The sequence below is a fragment of the Pleurodeles waltl genome, chromosome 4_2 (genome assembly GCF_031143425.1).
Source record: "Pleurodeles waltl isolate 20211129_DDA chromosome 4_2, aPleWal1.hap1.20221129, whole genome shotgun sequence".
NCBI lineage: Eukaryota > Metazoa > Chordata > Amphibia > Caudata > Salamandridae > Pleurodeles > Pleurodeles waltl.
Genome location: NC_090443.1, coordinates 512,672,640 through 512,690,570, shown reverse-complemented (window position 1 = coordinate 512,690,570; position 17,931 = coordinate 512,672,640). Strand labels below are relative to the sequence as shown.

General features: G+C 40.5%; 1 protein-coding gene across 1 annotated transcript in view; it reads left to right on the top strand.

The window, feature by feature from the left end:
* HMCN1 (hemicentin 1) overlaps positions 1–17,931 on the top strand; it is a 1,093,576-nt gene that overhangs the window by 838,391 nt on the left and 237,254 nt on the right. The window contains exons 70-73 of the mRNA XM_069232006.1: positions 3,275–3,356; positions 7,592–7,728; positions 8,467–8,608; positions 11,004–11,148. Coding sequence (XP_069088107.1) covers positions 3,275–3,356; positions 7,592–7,728; positions 8,467–8,608; positions 11,004–11,148 — 506 coding nt within the window. The remainder of the gene's footprint in view (positions 1–3,274; positions 3,357–7,591; positions 7,729–8,466; positions 8,609–11,003; positions 11,149–17,931) is intronic.

The window sequence follows — 17,931 nt, the reverse complement described above, 5'->3', positions numbered from 1 at the left end:
AAGTTATTAATTAAAAAGCAAAAAGAGTCTTAAATCCTTTGGTAAACAGATAAAACACTGTTAGCATTGAAAAGTACCTTGGTCGCGTTAAAATAACACGCACGGGCAAGTGTGCGTCGAAAAAATTAAGCGGTGCGTCGATTTCTCATCTGTAAGCGAGCTCGTGTATCGTTTCTCCTTCTCCGGTCGGACCGGTGTGTGTCGTTTTTCCTCCCCACAGGGGAGCGATGCATCGATCCGGGCAGCACTCGTGTCCCTGCTGCAGCACAGTGGTAGCAAAACCGCGCTTTGTGGGTTGCGACATTACCAGCCTCTGTCAACGATGCGGCGCCTCGTTTCTCCAGTCGCCTGCGTTGATCTCCCAGCTGCGCTGCAAGCGCTGCGCCGATGTCAGCCACAGAGCTGGCGGCGAGCCGATTCTTCAGCCGCTCTCGGAGGTTGCGTCGGAAATGTCCCCGTACGGCGGTCTGTGCGTGGATTTTCAGGCATGGTGTGCCAGCTTCACCTGTCAAGGCCCCATGAACTGGATAGGGTACCCCTTGGCAGGGCAGGAGTATCAGCAGAGAGTCCAGGTGCTGGCAGGGAAAGTCTTTGATGGCCTTGAGACTTCAACAACAGGAGGCAAGCTCAGGACAAGCCTTTGGAGATTTCTTCACAAGCAGGAATGCACAACAAAGTCCAGTCTTTCTCCCCTTTCACCAGGCAGTAGCAGAAACTGCAGGATAGCTCTTCGGCTCTTCTCAAGGCAGATGTTCCTCTTGATGTCCAGAAGTGATCTAAAGTGTGTGGTTTTGGGTGCCCTTCTTATACCCATTTTGGCCTTTGAAGTAGGCTTACTTCAAAAGAAAGTCTCTCTTGTTTTCTTGTTTGTGAAATCCTGCCTTGTCCAGGCCAGGCCCCAGACACACACCAGGGGGTTGGAGACTGCATAGTGTGAGCGCAGGCACAGCCCTTTCAGGTGTGAGTGACCACTCCTCCCCTCCCTTCTAGCACAGATGGCTCATCAGGATATACAGGCTACACCCCAGCTCCCTTTGTGTCACTGTCTAGAGAGAGGTGCAAACAGCCCAACTGTCAAAGTGACCCAGACAGGGAATCCACAGGCAGCGTCACGGAATGGTTTAAGCAAGAAAATGCTCACTTTCTAAAAGTGGCATTTTCAAACACACAATCTCAAAATCAACTTTACTTAAAGATGTATTTTTAAATTGTGAGCTCAAAGACCCCAAACTCCACATGTCTATCCGCTCCCAAAGGGAATCTACGCTTTAATCTTATTTAAAGGCAGCCCCCATGTTAACCTATGAGAGGGATAGGCCTTACAACAGTGAAAACCGAATTTAGCAGTATTTCACTATGAGGACATATAAAACACATTAGTATATGTCCTACCTTAAACATACACTGCACCCTGCCCATGGGGCTACATAGGGCCTACCTTAGGGGTGTCTTACATGTAAGAAAAGGGAAGGTTTAGGCCTGGAAAGTGGATGAACTAATTACATACACATTTTGTATAGGAGCACTTGCACTTTAGCACTGGATAGCAGTGGTAAAGTGCTCAGAGTAACAAAAACAACAAAAACAGAGTCCAGCACACATCAACAACCTAGGAAACAGAGGCAAAAAGTTAGGAGAGACCATGCCAAGGATGCCAAGTCTAACATACATGGACATATGTATTTACATTTAGAATGGGCATCTCTTTTTCCTATACAGAGCATCCACTCCTTTCTCACCTGCCTGCGGGAAAACAATCTAACAAAGGAGTTTGATGCTAATGTGCAATATCACAAGTGGAGCAGTCATTCGATCTAGTGACTTGAAAGTAGTATTCATAGATAAACAACTTGCACCATGCAGGACCCAACACTAGATGACAGGTGTATGCAGAGCTTGTGAATCTACAGCACTGCATGCCACAAATAGATTCTTACAGGGTAAGTAACATGATCCTTTATTTTTCTTGCCATGTTAAATTGCAGTATCAAATGCAGATTAAAATTAGTACTAATGTTGTGGAAGCTTCTATGCAGACAACAAGACTCCTAAAAAACAACTATATAGGAAGCGAAACAAAACATGTTGCATACTGTAGACTGAAGGTGGTGAGGAATGAGCTTCTCGATATACATAACCATGGTTTCAGGCCCCATCAAGGTATTCATCAGAGACATAAAATGCGTCAGCAGGCATTTTATCATACATATACATAAAGGGGAAATCTACTGAATAATATCACAATAATCTCAAAACCCTAGCCAACATCATCAAACAAAGCAACATTCTTGAATGCCTATTACTGGCGATTGTTTGAGATGCAGGATTGGCTAAATAGAACAGTTTATTTTTCTCTACATTGGATGGTTTGTTTAATTAAGAAACAAAATGGCTGCAGCACAATTACGTCGCCAGATTGTGTAAAAAGGATTTGTTCTACGTTGGTTAGCTTTTAAAGGTGTACACATGCGAAAATATAAAGTAAACATTAGCTCTAGGTAACATCAATACAGACTTTTTAAAATTGGACTAAGGGACAGCTTTATAGCCAGCAATGTACATCATACAAAAGAGTGAAATTGAAAGCCTAATTACCCCAAATGTAGCTGATAGAAGGAGAAAACCTGGGAAATGCAGGACAAAATTAATAGATGAGTTGTTCAAACAAGACATCACTCTGTGACTCTTAGCTACATGAACAGCTTTGTACATGCAAGCTTCGGAATGTTGTGTATTAATCCCACAACCAACAGGACTAGCAGTTTCAGAGATAACATTGTACCTAGTGCAAAAAGAAGTCATGTTGAAATAGTTCAGGTTCTCAGTATTTGCAATTTAAAGTCCATGTTAGCTGTCACCCATATCTCCTCGTGGGGTAATGTGCATAAAGATATATCCTTTCTGCTCTGATTTGGCACAGTCATGTGTGTGAGTATGGGTAACTCTGTGCATGTGCTAATTTGCTAAGATTTCCGATTCTTTGTCTTTCGATGCACTTGTTTTGTTTTTTATTTTTTAGAGCTAAGTAACTCTGAAATGTCAATAATTTAATATGCCCCTTTCTTTTCTGCTTTCTGACCATCCCAGATTCAGACACACATATACCTTTCCAATACCAATCCCATAATTTAGATATCTAAATAGTTTTATGGCCACTTATTTTATTATGAAATGTACAGGACGAAGCTCATTTGTAGATTTTTATAGTTCCTTTCCAGAATTCTATATTTCCTTTCCACAAGCTATGTCTACAAACACTTTTGTTGTTATGCAGGTGGAAGACACAGGAAGGTACACATGTTTGGCATCAAGCCCTGCTGGAGACGATGACAGAGAGTATTTAGTGAAGGTTCATGGTGAGTTTCTATGAGCAGATGTGGAAATGGTTCTAGAATATCCTAGAGACTGATTCCTAATTGCTGATGTCAGTATGTTTGCAGATATGCTTTAAAAAGGAACTCTTGTTCTAAAACCTTGTTTGTTCCAATGTTAATGTGGGGCGCGCCCCAGGAAAGTTCCACCACTCCTACAAGATGTTGGCATTTTTGGCATAGCCTTCTCCCACATTCTCAGACACATCACTTTCACGAAAAGAAAAACTATCTATTGTGGCTCCCTCCTCATGGCCTGATTTAGATCTCGGCGGACGGGTTACTCTATCACAACGGTGACGGATTTCCCGTCTGCCAAAATATAAATCTTATAGGATATAATGGGATTTTTATTTTTGCAGACGGGATATCCGTCACTGTTGTGACAGAGTAAACTGTCTGCCGCGCTTTAAATCAGGCCCTTAGTTTATATTTAGTGCAAACTGTTAACAAAATAAATTATTTCTTTCAGTACCATAAGCAAGATATGAAATCCAAGCTGTGCAGGGCAGGACGATTATGCTACTTTGCAGGAAAACATTACAGAAATGTCTAGTTTCATACTTGATTTTTGGAGTTAAGCAGCTCATCAATTGAGGGCTACTGTTCTATAACAGTAAGTGGTAGTCTGAGATGTAATCCAACAGTGCTTGGTCAAGTTTCAAAGCTGGTCCGACTGATCTTACCTGCAAATGTGATTTAAACCCGATATTTCATTATCTTCAGATTATTTGTTTATCCTGTTTTAATTGTTAGGTTTGGGGAACCATTATCAAGCAAAAGTGCTCAATGAAGATTGGGTCCAAGTACCTTTAAACATTGCAAATATAATGTAAAAATTGTATACTAATGTCAGCATGTTCAGTCCAATTTTTAAAAACGTTTCATGGTCTGTAATCACCACAGGAACGTTGGCACTGTTGTACATTTACTAAATAAGGGCCACATGTACAGAGCATTTATGTAGTCACAAACGGGCTGATTCGCAGCATTGGCCCGTTTGTGCCTAGAAAAATATTTTTGGGGAATGTACAAAGCCCAAATTGTGATTCAGTAATTTGTTACAATATTGCAATTTGGGTTTTGCGAGTCGGTATTAGGAAGGGGCGTGTTCAGGCATCCCTTCCTAATACCGAATCTGAATGGTACATATGATTGTTTTGCGACTGTGAATGCTGTCTCAAAACAATTGCAGTTAATGCCAATTTTGCATTGGTGTTCACCCGTTCCCAAACACGTAGGGGTCCCTAACAGACCCTTTCCTCTTTGTGAATGGAAGCACAAATATTTTTTTATAGTAGGTAGTGATCCCACGGCCCTCTGCCTACCCTGAAAAAATGAAAAGAAAACTTTTCATTTTTTTGTTTGAAATGCATCCCGTTTTCCTTTAAGGACAACTAGCTGCATTTAGAAAAAAGTGCTTTATTTAAAAAGCAATCACAAACATGGTAGTCTGCTGTCCTCAGCAGGCCACCATCCCTCTGAGTGCAGCCATTCCCAATGGAGTCACAAATTGCAACCTACCTCATGAATATGGATGAGGTAGGTCATTTTCTACCCCATTGGGAATCGTACTTAACACTTTTGCACATTTTATTTTGCGACTCACAATTTGCAATTCCCAAACAGATTGCAAATTGCGAGTCGCAAAACAAAAGATCATACATCAGGACCTCTATGTCTTGTTAGCATGGCAGTTTACCAGGAACTATTTTATATGATTTCTTGTTAATGGACTCGATAATTATATCTAATTTAGGGCCTCCTTGTTTTGGGATCACAAAGCAGACTAAGCAAGTTGAAGTTTTTAATTTTTGACCCCAATGGTAGCACAGCATTTTATTGAGGTACCATATTTGAGAAAAGGGGTGGGTGCTCATCTCTATACCGATTGAAGAGCAGGTCATTTGAGCTCTCAGTATGTGGACAAATGTCAGAGACACGTTAAAGAAACAATGTAATTTAGAATCAACTTAAATATCAAGAAACCAAGCGGTTAATAGATGGTGTTAATTTTGTTTAAGCTAATTCTGTACCGTATTATTTATTGTTTTTAAAGAGTAGGGAAGTGTTGATGAACTAGGCTTTGAGAAGATTCCAAATACATGTACATTTACTTATAAAAAGCATTTAACTAAATGGCAGGTTGGCAGTACCAGTCTTAAAAAGCACCACACACATACTAAATAAAATCACAGTAATGTAATTACCCTGCATCCTGCCCCAGTAGAGAGAGTGAGGGGTAGGTGTGTCATACTTTAAAGCAAACACCTACAGGGAATCAGGAAAATGCTGAGATAGCAGTGGGTATCATTTTGATGGGTAACATACATACAATTTGACAGGTTAATTATTTTCTTAACCACAATGCCCCTTAAAGTATGCTTTTTTTATTACAGTTCCGTGGAATTTACATCACATCATTTTCATTACTCCCTTTCACATACCTATATGAGAGTAGTTTTTTGGCAGCTTCTAAGCTGTAATTTTTACTTTTTTTGTGGTTTGCCTGCTAGGAGTGCGGGTGTGCAATCCGACAATGGCTGCCATCGATTATCTCCTTGCTATCAGTCCCCAAACCACGAATAAGGGTTATTGAACCAAAGGTGACTGTGATCAGTGTATACTTTCTGGCCTTTCGCTTCTAGACCTCTCAATAATAAAGCTAAGCATATTTTTTCTACGGTATTTTTCTATATAATGAGGATTTTTTCCTCTCTCTGTTATGTATTCCCATCATCCTGGGGGCTGTGGTGTATAAAATGTTCTGTAAAAGTGTAGTTCCAAAGCCGATCTAATATACTGGCGTACTGGACGTTTGAAAAAACCTTTCATATAAAGAAACTGTTTAATTACATATTGATTACAATATTGCCCAGACTCCTGCATGTCAAAAAATATGTAAACGTATTAAACACAGTTCGACATTGAGGCCTGTTGTTTTTATCCACTCTTCACTATTAGCACTGCAAAAAACATTACATTTTAAAAAAAGTTTCAAAAAATAAAAGCATCTCATGTTGTTCACTGTTTGGCAGTGAAAAATACACAGGGACTGTCTTTTTATTTTAAAATGTTTTTATTTTCATTGAGTTGTAAGGTCAGTTATTCCATTAATTCTGAGAGGGGCTTATGTTACTTAATATAGGTAAGGATCAATTTAATCAAAAATTATTTTCACATTTAAGTGTTTGGTACCATGCATTATGTATGCTGGTTTCACAAATTCCTCGAGTAATTAGGTGGTTGCTTCAGAGCACTAATAAAAGTGTAGAATGATCACAAATCTTAACAATCATGTAACACATTGTTATGCATCCTTGACATGAAGGTAATGGCCAGATCACAAACATTTTGACTAGCTTTATTTAATTTCCTTAGTGGTAAGTAAAGCAGTGCTTGTACAAGCATCTTTAACTACATTATTATGAAAGCAGATTTCAGGAGATGGTAATGTGTTACAAAAAATGTGTGTGCATATATGTAATGTAGCGTTTGTTGTTGTGGTGATGTAGAGTGTTATTCTCTATTTGGTTTCTATGAGGTTTGACACTGGGTTTGGAAATCAGATCTGTGAACTGGTCTGTGAACCCAAACATTTATGCTTTTAGCCAGGGTTTGAATTTTTTTTTTTTAATCTATCCAAAGAACCACCAAACCACAAAAAATGATCTACTCTGATTCAAGCTCTGTTTTCATGCCTGGTTTAGTATAAAGTGGCCGGGTGTTTTTGCTGCATCAGAGAGTACGACTTAACATTAAGAGTTTATCTACTCACCTAAACATGGGATATACCCTTTATATATACCTTCCTTAACTAATATGCACTTATGGTTGTAGATCAGACCAGGGGAAGATGATCTTAAGTCTGCCAGGTCGATACATATTCATCAAACATATGTGAATTATTACTAATTCAAAACTAAGGGACTGTTGCACTGTATCTACCTGATGAGACAAACTCTACACAGTTCTCCCTATCCTCTCTCTCACCTCCAAAATCTCTAAATATCGTAGTAAGTCGTAGTACGTCGATAAAATCTTTGAAATATTATAAACTAAATATATAAATATTTAAACATTTATATTGTAATAATGTAAAATAGAAAGACTGAGAATGCATTGTATTTCTTTCATGCTTTAAATCAGAAGACACCTTTTCTAAGCATTAACTGCACAGTGTCAGTTTCTAAGAATCAAATGTTTAATTTGTCTTTCAGTACCCCCAAACATTGCTGGTTCAGGAGGACCCCAAGATGTGTCAGTCCTGCAAAATCGGCAGGTGATACTTGAATGCAAGTCAGAGGCCGTTCCACCCCCAACCATTGCATGGCTGAGGGATGGGGAACCCTTTCAGGTAGAGTATGGATGTGTATTCAGATCTACAGAGGTGTCATCTGTTGCACATCGTAGATTAAAATAGCCTCTGAAACTTAAACTTAATTTTAAGTGCAGTGATTTTGTACTTAAGACTTACAAGCATTTTAAAACAGTTTTATAATGCTCTCCATGCTACAATATTTGAAAGGTTGAAACACATTGCTGCAATGATGGAGCAGAAGTAAGTGCACACCAGTTGTAGCTACTCATTAAGCTGTCTTGTTATTCATGTTTGTATGAATCAATTTATGATTCGGTGCTTGTATACTAATTTATGTACCTGTTCAAGTTATTCATACATGGCATTCTGTCTATGAAAATATGAGCTTATAAGGCACTCTTGTAGCAATGATATGCTAATTTTGTAACAATGTAGGTGTGTCATTATTGACCGATTTATATCTCGAGGGTTTGGAGAGTAAATCTGACTACTTAAGCATTTGCACAAATGTTAAGATTTCTTACAAATTTTCAGAACTTGTTTTTTTCTGATACTTCTTTGCTCGATGACAAAATAGGTTGAAGAAGTGATTTTGCATTGGCTTTCTCAAATCAACTCTTTACCTGGGACAAACAAGAATGAATATTTTACGAAGTGTGACGAAGTTGTTGGAGTTGGTGCTTGTCATTTTATTCTGGTGCACTAATCCCCTGGAGCTCTTTTACACTGTGGAGTTTATATATGGGTCTGACATTCATTTCTGTGTACCACCAGGCCACACCTCGAGTACGCATCCTTTCCAGTGGAAGATATTTGCAGATCAATAATGCGGAGCTGGCAGATACGGCAAGGTACACCTGTGTTTCAAGCAATATTGCAGGGAAAACTACCAGAGAGTTTATGCTGACAGTGAATGGTAAGGATATGTGCATTTAATTAATCCTTTGTGACAGGGATTCCCTCTGACACTTGCATTACTCAAAACGTAGCATGCACTTTGGAGCGGGGTCTATAGAAGTATGTAACATTGTATGTGATCATCCTAGCATAGGATAATGGCCATTCAGTGTCCTTCACCTATTTTTACCTGCCACCTCCCACCATATTGCAAACATCAGGTCAACACATGTGCATTCTTAATAAACTTATTAAATAAGCCTGTACCAAGTCATGGAACACTGTTTTAAAATACTTAGTGAAAATATAGAAAAATCCACTTCCATCCTCCATGAATGGAGTCCAGGCAATTAAATAAACATTCAGGGGAGTTTGACAATTTTCTGCAGGGTAAATGCATGTACAATTTTGTACAATATTGGAAGATTGTTTTTTGTAGCACTGAGATTCTGTGAAAAAATAAATACATGTTAAGAAAAATATGGAGAAAATACATGAAAACATAGGTCTGTTGAAATGATTATCATTGTAAAATTGAGGAGACTTCCAATAGTCCTGAAGTTGAAAACATCCAAATTGAGCTTACTTGAGCGCAGGTGCGCAACCATAGCATTTTGTCTTACACTAAATTGAGAAACTCCTGTGAAAATGTATATCTGGGACATCCAAAGTACAATGCCTTGTGTTGTTCTACAGAAGTAGCTGTCCACCAAGTGGTTAATACCAGTATTATGTTGCCTAAACTGAAGAAATTAGGACCAGTTGCATCCCTAGTCCTATCTATTAAAACTGGCCACATGTGAATTGAAGTAACTAATTTGTTACACTACGCATAGAAGATGGAAACTAGGTGGGTTGATAAGCTCTATTTAATAAGGAAATCTTAATTTTTGGCAGGTGGCAGAAAGCTATTGGTGATTTTTCAGTGGTGTTTATCTGAAAATCTGCTCGATATTGCATTCACGGGGCAGGGCAATGGAACCTTTGGTAAAGGTGTGCATGACCATACAGTAGCAATGTTTTATAGGCAGACCTGGGATGTTGGAAAATCGGAATAGCTGACCTTTGAAAGCACACAAGCCTCCATCTGTGTTCTCCTTTGAAATGTATGCTAGATATTTAATGCAAAAGGCTTCCTTTTTATGAATAGGTCACATTTAGAAATGCAGAAAAGATCAATGACACACAGGGTCTGATTCTCAATAGGAAACTTACACTTTTGTGTAAGTTTAATATTTTTTGGTATTCACATAATACAAGTTTAACTGAATTAATGGTACGTTTATGATAATGGGGACACCAACTTGTGGCTAGGACTCCACAAATAAAAAGATAGGCCTGTCCTATCTTTTTATGTGCAGAGTGCTGTGCCCCAATTCCAGAGTTGTCACAGTTGTAAAATTGCTATTAGTAAAATTAAACTTGTAGTTTGTGAATGCCAAAAAATAGTAAACTTACACAAGGGCATGTTTACCTTTGTGAAACAGCCCTCAATCTGCTAACAGACTAACACATAAACAAATCTACACAAGCATCTTTTTTGTGTTGATTGCTCATAGTTCTTACATGATAATTCAACAATAATTTGTGATGGGAAGTCTACAATCTGAGTTGCTAAGTGGGATAAATATAAATTAGTTTTATTTTTTGATTGTTCAGCAGCTTCCAAATTAAAATAATATATACATATCATCCCCGTAGTTTTCTGTGCATTTAAAAAATGTACTAAAATGCCTCTTTACATGTTTTTGAAGTTTTCTAAAATGATGTGTATTACCTTATTGTATTTATTTCATGTGTGATTAAATCAAATTAGTTTCAAAATATATCTTATTGACATAAAAGGAATACACCATAAATGCACACTTGGCTAATCACATGGACACAAGAAAAAATAAACCAGCATGATCTTTTTCTAACCTTTAGGTTATAGTGTAGGATCAACAAATGCATGATGAATAGAGTATTTGTGAAATGCATGGGATGTCTAAGAAAGCCTCCAGCCCTAAACAGCATGAAATGTAGGTCCAAACTGTTCTCTAGTCCACATTTAATTCAGTCTTTGTCACAGTTGTTCTAGAGCCTCTTAGCGCTTTTATCTCTACTCATTAGTCACCTACCATTATTAGGATATGAAATACTTTGAGTCCTCATCCGGCCACCTCCTTCTTCATCATGATATTTCATAGCAAGTGTTGGGCATTTTCAACAGTCTTGAAAGTCTGTTATGCCTACATTTTCAGACTTAACATTTCCCAGAGCTTGTGGCTCCCATTGACAAAAGGTGCACCTCTTTTACATTACCATTGGTAGTGGTAAAGGTTGTCAAGCTGTTGTTTCAAAAGGGTGTGTGTTCTATACAGATGTCAGATGTTGTCATTAATTGAACTGAATGGGAACTTGTTCCTCTGCAGTTGCTCCTACAATAAAAGATGGACCCCAATCAGTGACCACTCACATCAATGAGTCAGCCGTTCTGGAGTGTGTTGTCACTGGAGTTCCAAATCCAAGAATAACATGGAGGAAAGATGGCACCATTCTTGCAGCAAAAGATGAAAGGTGATATTTAGTCATTTGAAAAGATCTTCCACATTTAATCACCCTGTCATTAAAAACACTGATATGTTTGGTTTTGTAATGCTTAGTACAAATTGGCATAGGTGGGGTGATTCATAAGACATTTTGCTAACATAAATAGAATTATTTTCAATAAAGTTTGTGTGCAAGGGTCTTTCCACACACCTTAAATGCTTGCTGTATTTGATGTCAGCTGGTTCAACCTGGCAACATTTTGAGAAGCCTGAAAATATGTTCTTTTCATTGAGTTCAGATTTATTGGTTGTTTACTTGTTACATAACACAGTATAACTGCTACTGCAAATTAGATCACTTTTGCTAAAGGTGATTAACCTTTCATTTAATGTAATTGATTCGGTGGAAGAATTTGCGGAGAAAAATGACTTCAAGGTTCTATAGCTTCACTTTTGCATGGTTTTGCTTTTCTTCTTGCTAATGCCAAACATAGCTTTCATCACAGTCTTTCTTATGGTTAGGATATACATATATGAAGAATGGTTATAATGAAGGGATAACAAGAAGTTACTATCATTGGTCAAAGCAGTATCCCATTAAATAGAAAATACATACATTGATTCACAGATATACTAGACAAATATATAAAAATCTATTTGAACTTCCAAAACTGCATGATTCGTGTAAACACTCGATAAGATGTAAAGCAAAATTAAATGAATTATGCATCAGCTTAAATTACTTTTGCAGGAAATATCATATCAAAGTAAATTTCATGCAACATACATTTATGTCACCATAGAAACATGTTGTTTGAAAACTGTGTAGAAGAGCATAGAGCCTAATGGGAAATTGTTTTTAGACAAACATTCAAAGTGAGAATGCTTCTCCACAGTATGCACTTGATGGACTGATGGATAGTCCTTTGTATAGAGATCGTTGGTGCCAAGTAGGAGCCTTTTGGCTTCAAGATCATTATACCTGACCCAACACCTCCACTACAGCTTTTGCTCGGGGTGTTCTTGTGCTGGACATCTGCCAGTCTGCTATGAACGTGACTATTCAAACCTTTATCAGGCACTACTGTATCTACTACCAGGTTCACAGGGAGGCACATTTTGCGTGCTTGGTCCCACAAGACATCCTGGAGTAAAGTCCACTTCTCATACCAACCACCTTTTGCACAGTACTGCTTTGATATTGATTCAAAAGGTGAGGAAAATGTGAGTTGAACTATCCATTACAAGAACAAGCCATTTATCTGTGGTAACACTTTTTCTGTTGCATACTCTAACCACAGATTCCTCACTGCCTTCCCTAGTCCCATTCAGAGTGGAATTCTAAATGTTATTTAGGTTCCAGGATAGATTCTCCACACTGTCATGGTTTTCAGTCTGTCACCGAAACTCCACATGTCAATGTGTGGAATACTTAATTTGCAAACCGACACCAGCATGCAGGAGTGGTGCCTATATAGGACTTTGCACCATTACTTCCAGTAGAAGGGCGAAGCTGGAGTCCAGGGGTGCCACCTATCGGTTCCAAGGAGCAATTGCTGGAAAAAGTTTCTGGATACACTTTGGCACCAGGGAATTCAAACGTGAGAAACCTGTGGTTAGATAGGGTATCAACCAGAAAAAGCATCACCAGTGGTATATAACCTGTCCACCTAGCTCACTGCTCTTTTATCTTCTAGCAGCACAGCATCACATACACTATTCTATATCCTGTTCTTTGTTGCATTTAGATTTGAAATGAAAAGCAAACCAAAGAAGAAGAAAAGGACTCTTACTTGGCCTTTTGAAGCCTTTTATTCCACTATCTCATAGGTTAAAAAAAAGTCTGAGATCTAAAACAAACATGCTCCATCAAATCTGCAGCTAGGGGTTTGCTGCTACAATTTGGATGCCCTAGGGGCCATTTTGGCAAACTGAAACATACTAGACATCTACATGCCAACTGTTTTCCCCTGAACACTGATTAAGTGATATTTGTAGTCCACGCAGACCTATTTTAGCCCCCAGACTGACCAACCCAAATCAATATGTAAATTGTACATAAATAATTACAAAGCAAAAGAACAAGCACCCTCCCACCCTCTCTGAAAAAGGTGGAGCACTATTGCTTACTTGTATGTCTGTACGACTTCAGTCCTCCAGCAGCCAACCAAACGGACTTACAGTATTCTTGGGTGCACATTGCCTTGACAAAGAAGTGGCAGGTGCCCTTGAGGTACAGCCTGGTGTGTGAAGTATGAAATAAAAAAGAATATTTGGTGCATTACGCACCCATTCCACAGATGACAGTCTGACCTACCTGAAGCAGCAGGGCAGAATGCTGAATACACACATAAATATATAAAGAAGATTTAAGAATAGTACAGCGCAATTATTTTATGTACGTCCGTCTCTTGACCATATATGTCCTCTTTATAAGCGGCTCCCTATTTCCCAACACTTCACAAACCCCTGTTCTCCTGTTCTTGCAAGTATTAGTATTACAAGTTATGCACATTATCTTATCCTGTTCAAACCTGCAGCAATTTAACATGGGGGAAAAATGCCCTATAATTATTCAAACATGCAGATGTTGGACAGATAGGCACTAAAATCAACATGTTATTTCCCCAAAACCCGTAATAGTTGTTATTTAGTGTGCCCTTCTCAGCCCTTCCACAAGTCAGCTGTCTATACTGAACCTTTTGTTCGTCACATGCTTGTTATTTCAGGATGTTCTACTTCCCATTTTTGTAAAACATTCATTACTACAGCCTCTGAACCCTGAAGCCCTCCACATCATTCTTCATTGCTTCACTAACGTATGTTCAACTCCTTGCCCATGATCAACTTTTATCCTGTTATTTGCCATCAAATAAAAACTGATCGGGGGATTTCAAACTCTGCCCCTTTATCATGTGATGGAAGTAGCTAGTTCCCTGCAGTCTTGGCATCATAGGTTAACACGCCAGGCTGGGATTTTCTGTTTAGGTTCAAACACCTCATGAAGGTTGATGGCCTAGATCTGTCTCGCAATGAGGCTAAGATGAGGTGACCCAAGTGTGAACAGAATCATCTTATCAAGAACCGTGGGTAAGATAAGATTGAACTCTGGTTCCAAGCCACATTTATGGGCATTATCTTCCACTCCTCACTTCCTTCATGCCCCACTCCCTGACCTTTATATTGAGTCACTGAGGCTAATGAAAAATACAACATGTGCTGTCCTTAGAGCACTCTGTCAACCATGTAAACACTTTAACTCTCCCACCTTGTTTTCTGTAACATACCCTATTGGCTTACTGCAACCTGATTTCTAAGCTGGAAAGGCAGATACAATCTCTATAGCCAGATTAATTGCTAGTTTAAGTAAAGTATAGGCCATCAGTAAGATGGTGTCACCTGCAGAGGCATCCAATCAGTCAATCAATCAGTGATTTGTTAAATGCGCTACTCACCCGGCAGTGTCTCAAGGCGCTGGGGGTGGAGTGTGGGGGGTGCTACTGCTCGAAGAGCCAGGTCTTGAGGTGCTTCCTGAAGGTCAGGAGGTCCTGGGTCAGATGTAGGTTGATGGGGAGGGAGTTCCAGGTTTTGGCGGCAAGGTCGGAGAAGGATCTCCACCAGATGTGGTGTGGTAAATGCAGGGATCGGTAGCAAGGGTGAGGTTGGCGTAGCGGAGTTGGCATGTAGGGATGTGGAAGTTGAGGCGCTCATTGAGGTAGGCCAGTCCAGTGTCGTGGAGAGCTTTGTGAGCGCGGATCAGGAGCTTGAAGACGATCCTTTTGTTGACGGGAAGCCAGTGGAGATCTCTGAGGTGGGCTGAGATGTGTCCGTGGCGAGGGAGGTTGACGATGAGTCGTGCAGAGGCTTTCTGGGTGCACTGGAGTTTCTTCTGGAGCTTGGCCGTTATTCTCGCGTAGAGGGCATTGCCATAGTCCAGTCTACTGCTGACAAGGGCATCTGGTTTCTACGGGGATCTATCTGAAGGTCTTGCGGAGCATGCGAAGGGTGTTGTAGCATGAGGATTTGATGGCGTTGACCTGCTGAGTCATGGAGAGAGAAGAGTCCAGTATGAAGCCGAGGTTGCGTGCATGGGTGGTGGGATTTGGAGCCGACCCCAGGGTGGCAGGCCACCAGGAGTCGTCCCATGCTGATCTGTTTGGGCAAAAGATGATGATCTCAGTTTTCTCCGAGTTTAGCTTGAGGCAGCTTTCCTTCCTTCCAACGTAAATACTTCTGTGTTGTCTGCAATGTGCTACAAAACAAATAATTTAGTTTTGTGGCCTTCAAGCTAATTCTATAGCCTGAATACTGGCCTGCAAGATCCAGGACTTTAAAACTATCTTTCACCACATGTAGGTTAATCAGCTGCTGCCGCATTTCCCGCTCATGCCTGCCAATAAATAAGGCTTATAAAAATCTACCAGTTTTTAGAAAAGGCAGAAATCCAAACCATGTGTATACACACCCAAAACCATAAACAATGTCTACAGCTCACAGCTGGTATAGGTAACCAGACTAAAATAGTTAGAAAAAAGAATACGGAAACAGGCATTTTGCAGGTTTCCCTCCAATGTTGTGCACCCATCTGGATTATTAGCTGCCGGTTTTTCAACTCTGAGAGTGCACTGAGGCTTGCTGTCCAGACCTCAGTGACAGTGTTCAATCTCTTTACAAACATTTACAAAGGTTATGTTGAATTGGGTATCCCCATTTGGCAAGTACTGACTTAGTTAGCAGTGTAGGAAACTGGCTTGATATATGATATATCAAAATGAGATATATAGTGCAAAAACTCCAGAGATTCCTTTACCGGTGGACAGGGGCTTGCTCTAGCAATCCCAATGTGCTCTTGTAGTGGGCAGTGTGGTTGAGCAGCCTTAGTCTGATCAGAGAGGAGTGTCAGACAAATACACACACAGTAAACAAATGAGACACACAACACAAGAAGGAGTATATTTATATATGTTTAGGCACCAGAATCAGAACAATCAAGAAAATACTTTCAAGTCTTAAAAGTCTATTTCTCAACAGGCCAGGGACTACAGGTGCAGAGGTGCCCTGAGGCATCAGGTTTTCTCCACCGGGAGCACTCACAGTTGAGGTCCTGCGGGCAGAGGCTGCAGGTGGCATCGGTGAGTCCACAGTGGGCAAGCCCAAGGTGGGTTTTGTCTTTGGAGGGCTTTGGGGACCACATTGGCACCATTGGCCCTCTTCAACTCCGGCTAGGCGGCACGGGTGCAGTGGTATTTTCCAGTGTTGCGGTCTGGAGTCCTCCCAAGTCTCTTGGGGTGCCTACAACATACAGGAAAGCAGATCTGATGCTCCCTGGGAGTTGCTGGGATTTTGTTGAATGCAAAAGCAACAGATAATGGATGGAATGGGGAACAAATCAAACATTCACCCCCAATCACAGACCTGGGTTTAATCCATCAGTTTATTTTGCTCGTCATTCCAGTTTGAAACCAGCCATATGTAAATCAGTCTTGACCTTGCTCCCCACGAGAACAGTCCAACCAGAACTGTCAGAGCAGGTCCTCCTTGGACCAGAAACAAGCATCCTGGGACTGGTTTCGGGGTATTATCTCAACATCCAGGCTAGCTTGAATCTGGTGGCATAGCGAGCACAGGACCCACATCTGGGCATTCACTTCCCACTTACAGCGACAAATGCAAAAACAACATGATGGACGGAATGTTGAACAAATCAGACATTCAGCCCCAGTCTCATCTCTGGGTTTAATCTGTCCGTTTTTTTTTGCTCACCATGCCATTCTAGTTTGATTTGTTCTACATTCCATCAATCATTTGTGTTTGTTTGCTTTTGTCAGCCTAAGTGTGCCGGGTCTGCCCAGTTGTAAGTCCCTGGCTTACTATGCCACTGGATTCAAACTGACCTGGCTGATATGAGGGTATATTCTAAACCAGTCCCAGGATGCTTGTTTCCAGTCCAGGGTGGACCTGGCCTGGCAGCTCGGGCTGGACTGTTTCCATGGGGAACATGGTCAATACTGATTTGCATATGGCAAGGTCCAAACTGGGGTGGCGTGGTGAGCAAAACAGATGATGGATTAAACCCAGATCTGTGACTGGGGGTGGATGTTTGATTTGTTCCGTATTCCGTCCATCTTTTGTGTTTGTGTGCTTTTGTATTGCCCATTTCTCTGGCACTAATTGAGCCGGGTACGCCCAGACGTGGGTCCCCGGCTCACTATGCCACTGTATTTAAGATAGCCTGGCAGCCTGGCTGATGAGGGGTGATATCCGGGTGGTGGGCTTCTTTGAAGCCCCCTACCTTGGAATGCAGAGAACAAAGGTTCTCACCCTTGAGGGTTAGAAGTATGTTTGGTGGCGCATGGCTGAATAAAACTAGTCAGTCCACACACTGGTAGTTGGTAGGTTTTCTGGGGCCACCTCTGAGGTGCCCTCTGGGTGCATGTATTAATAAAACCATAACTGGCATCAGTGAGGGTTTATTAGTACGAGATGTTTCATACCAAACATCCCTATTTTGACTGAAGCAATCATGTAGCTGGGGAACTCGTATTGACCAGTGTCCAGCACATGTACTTAGAATGGCTTCCCAGTTCACTCAGTATGTCTAAAAATCAACAAAGACATAGCAGGGGCATATCTGCTCTTGCAGATATGCCCTCACATGTAATATAATGCACCCAGCCTTAGGGATCTAAGGCCTACTGCAGGGGTGACTTACATATATTGCATGCAGTGTTAGAGGACAGGGCACACAGGCTGTGTGCCATGTCTTGTTTTCACTTTTAGCTGCACGAAGACACACAGCCTGCAAAGACAG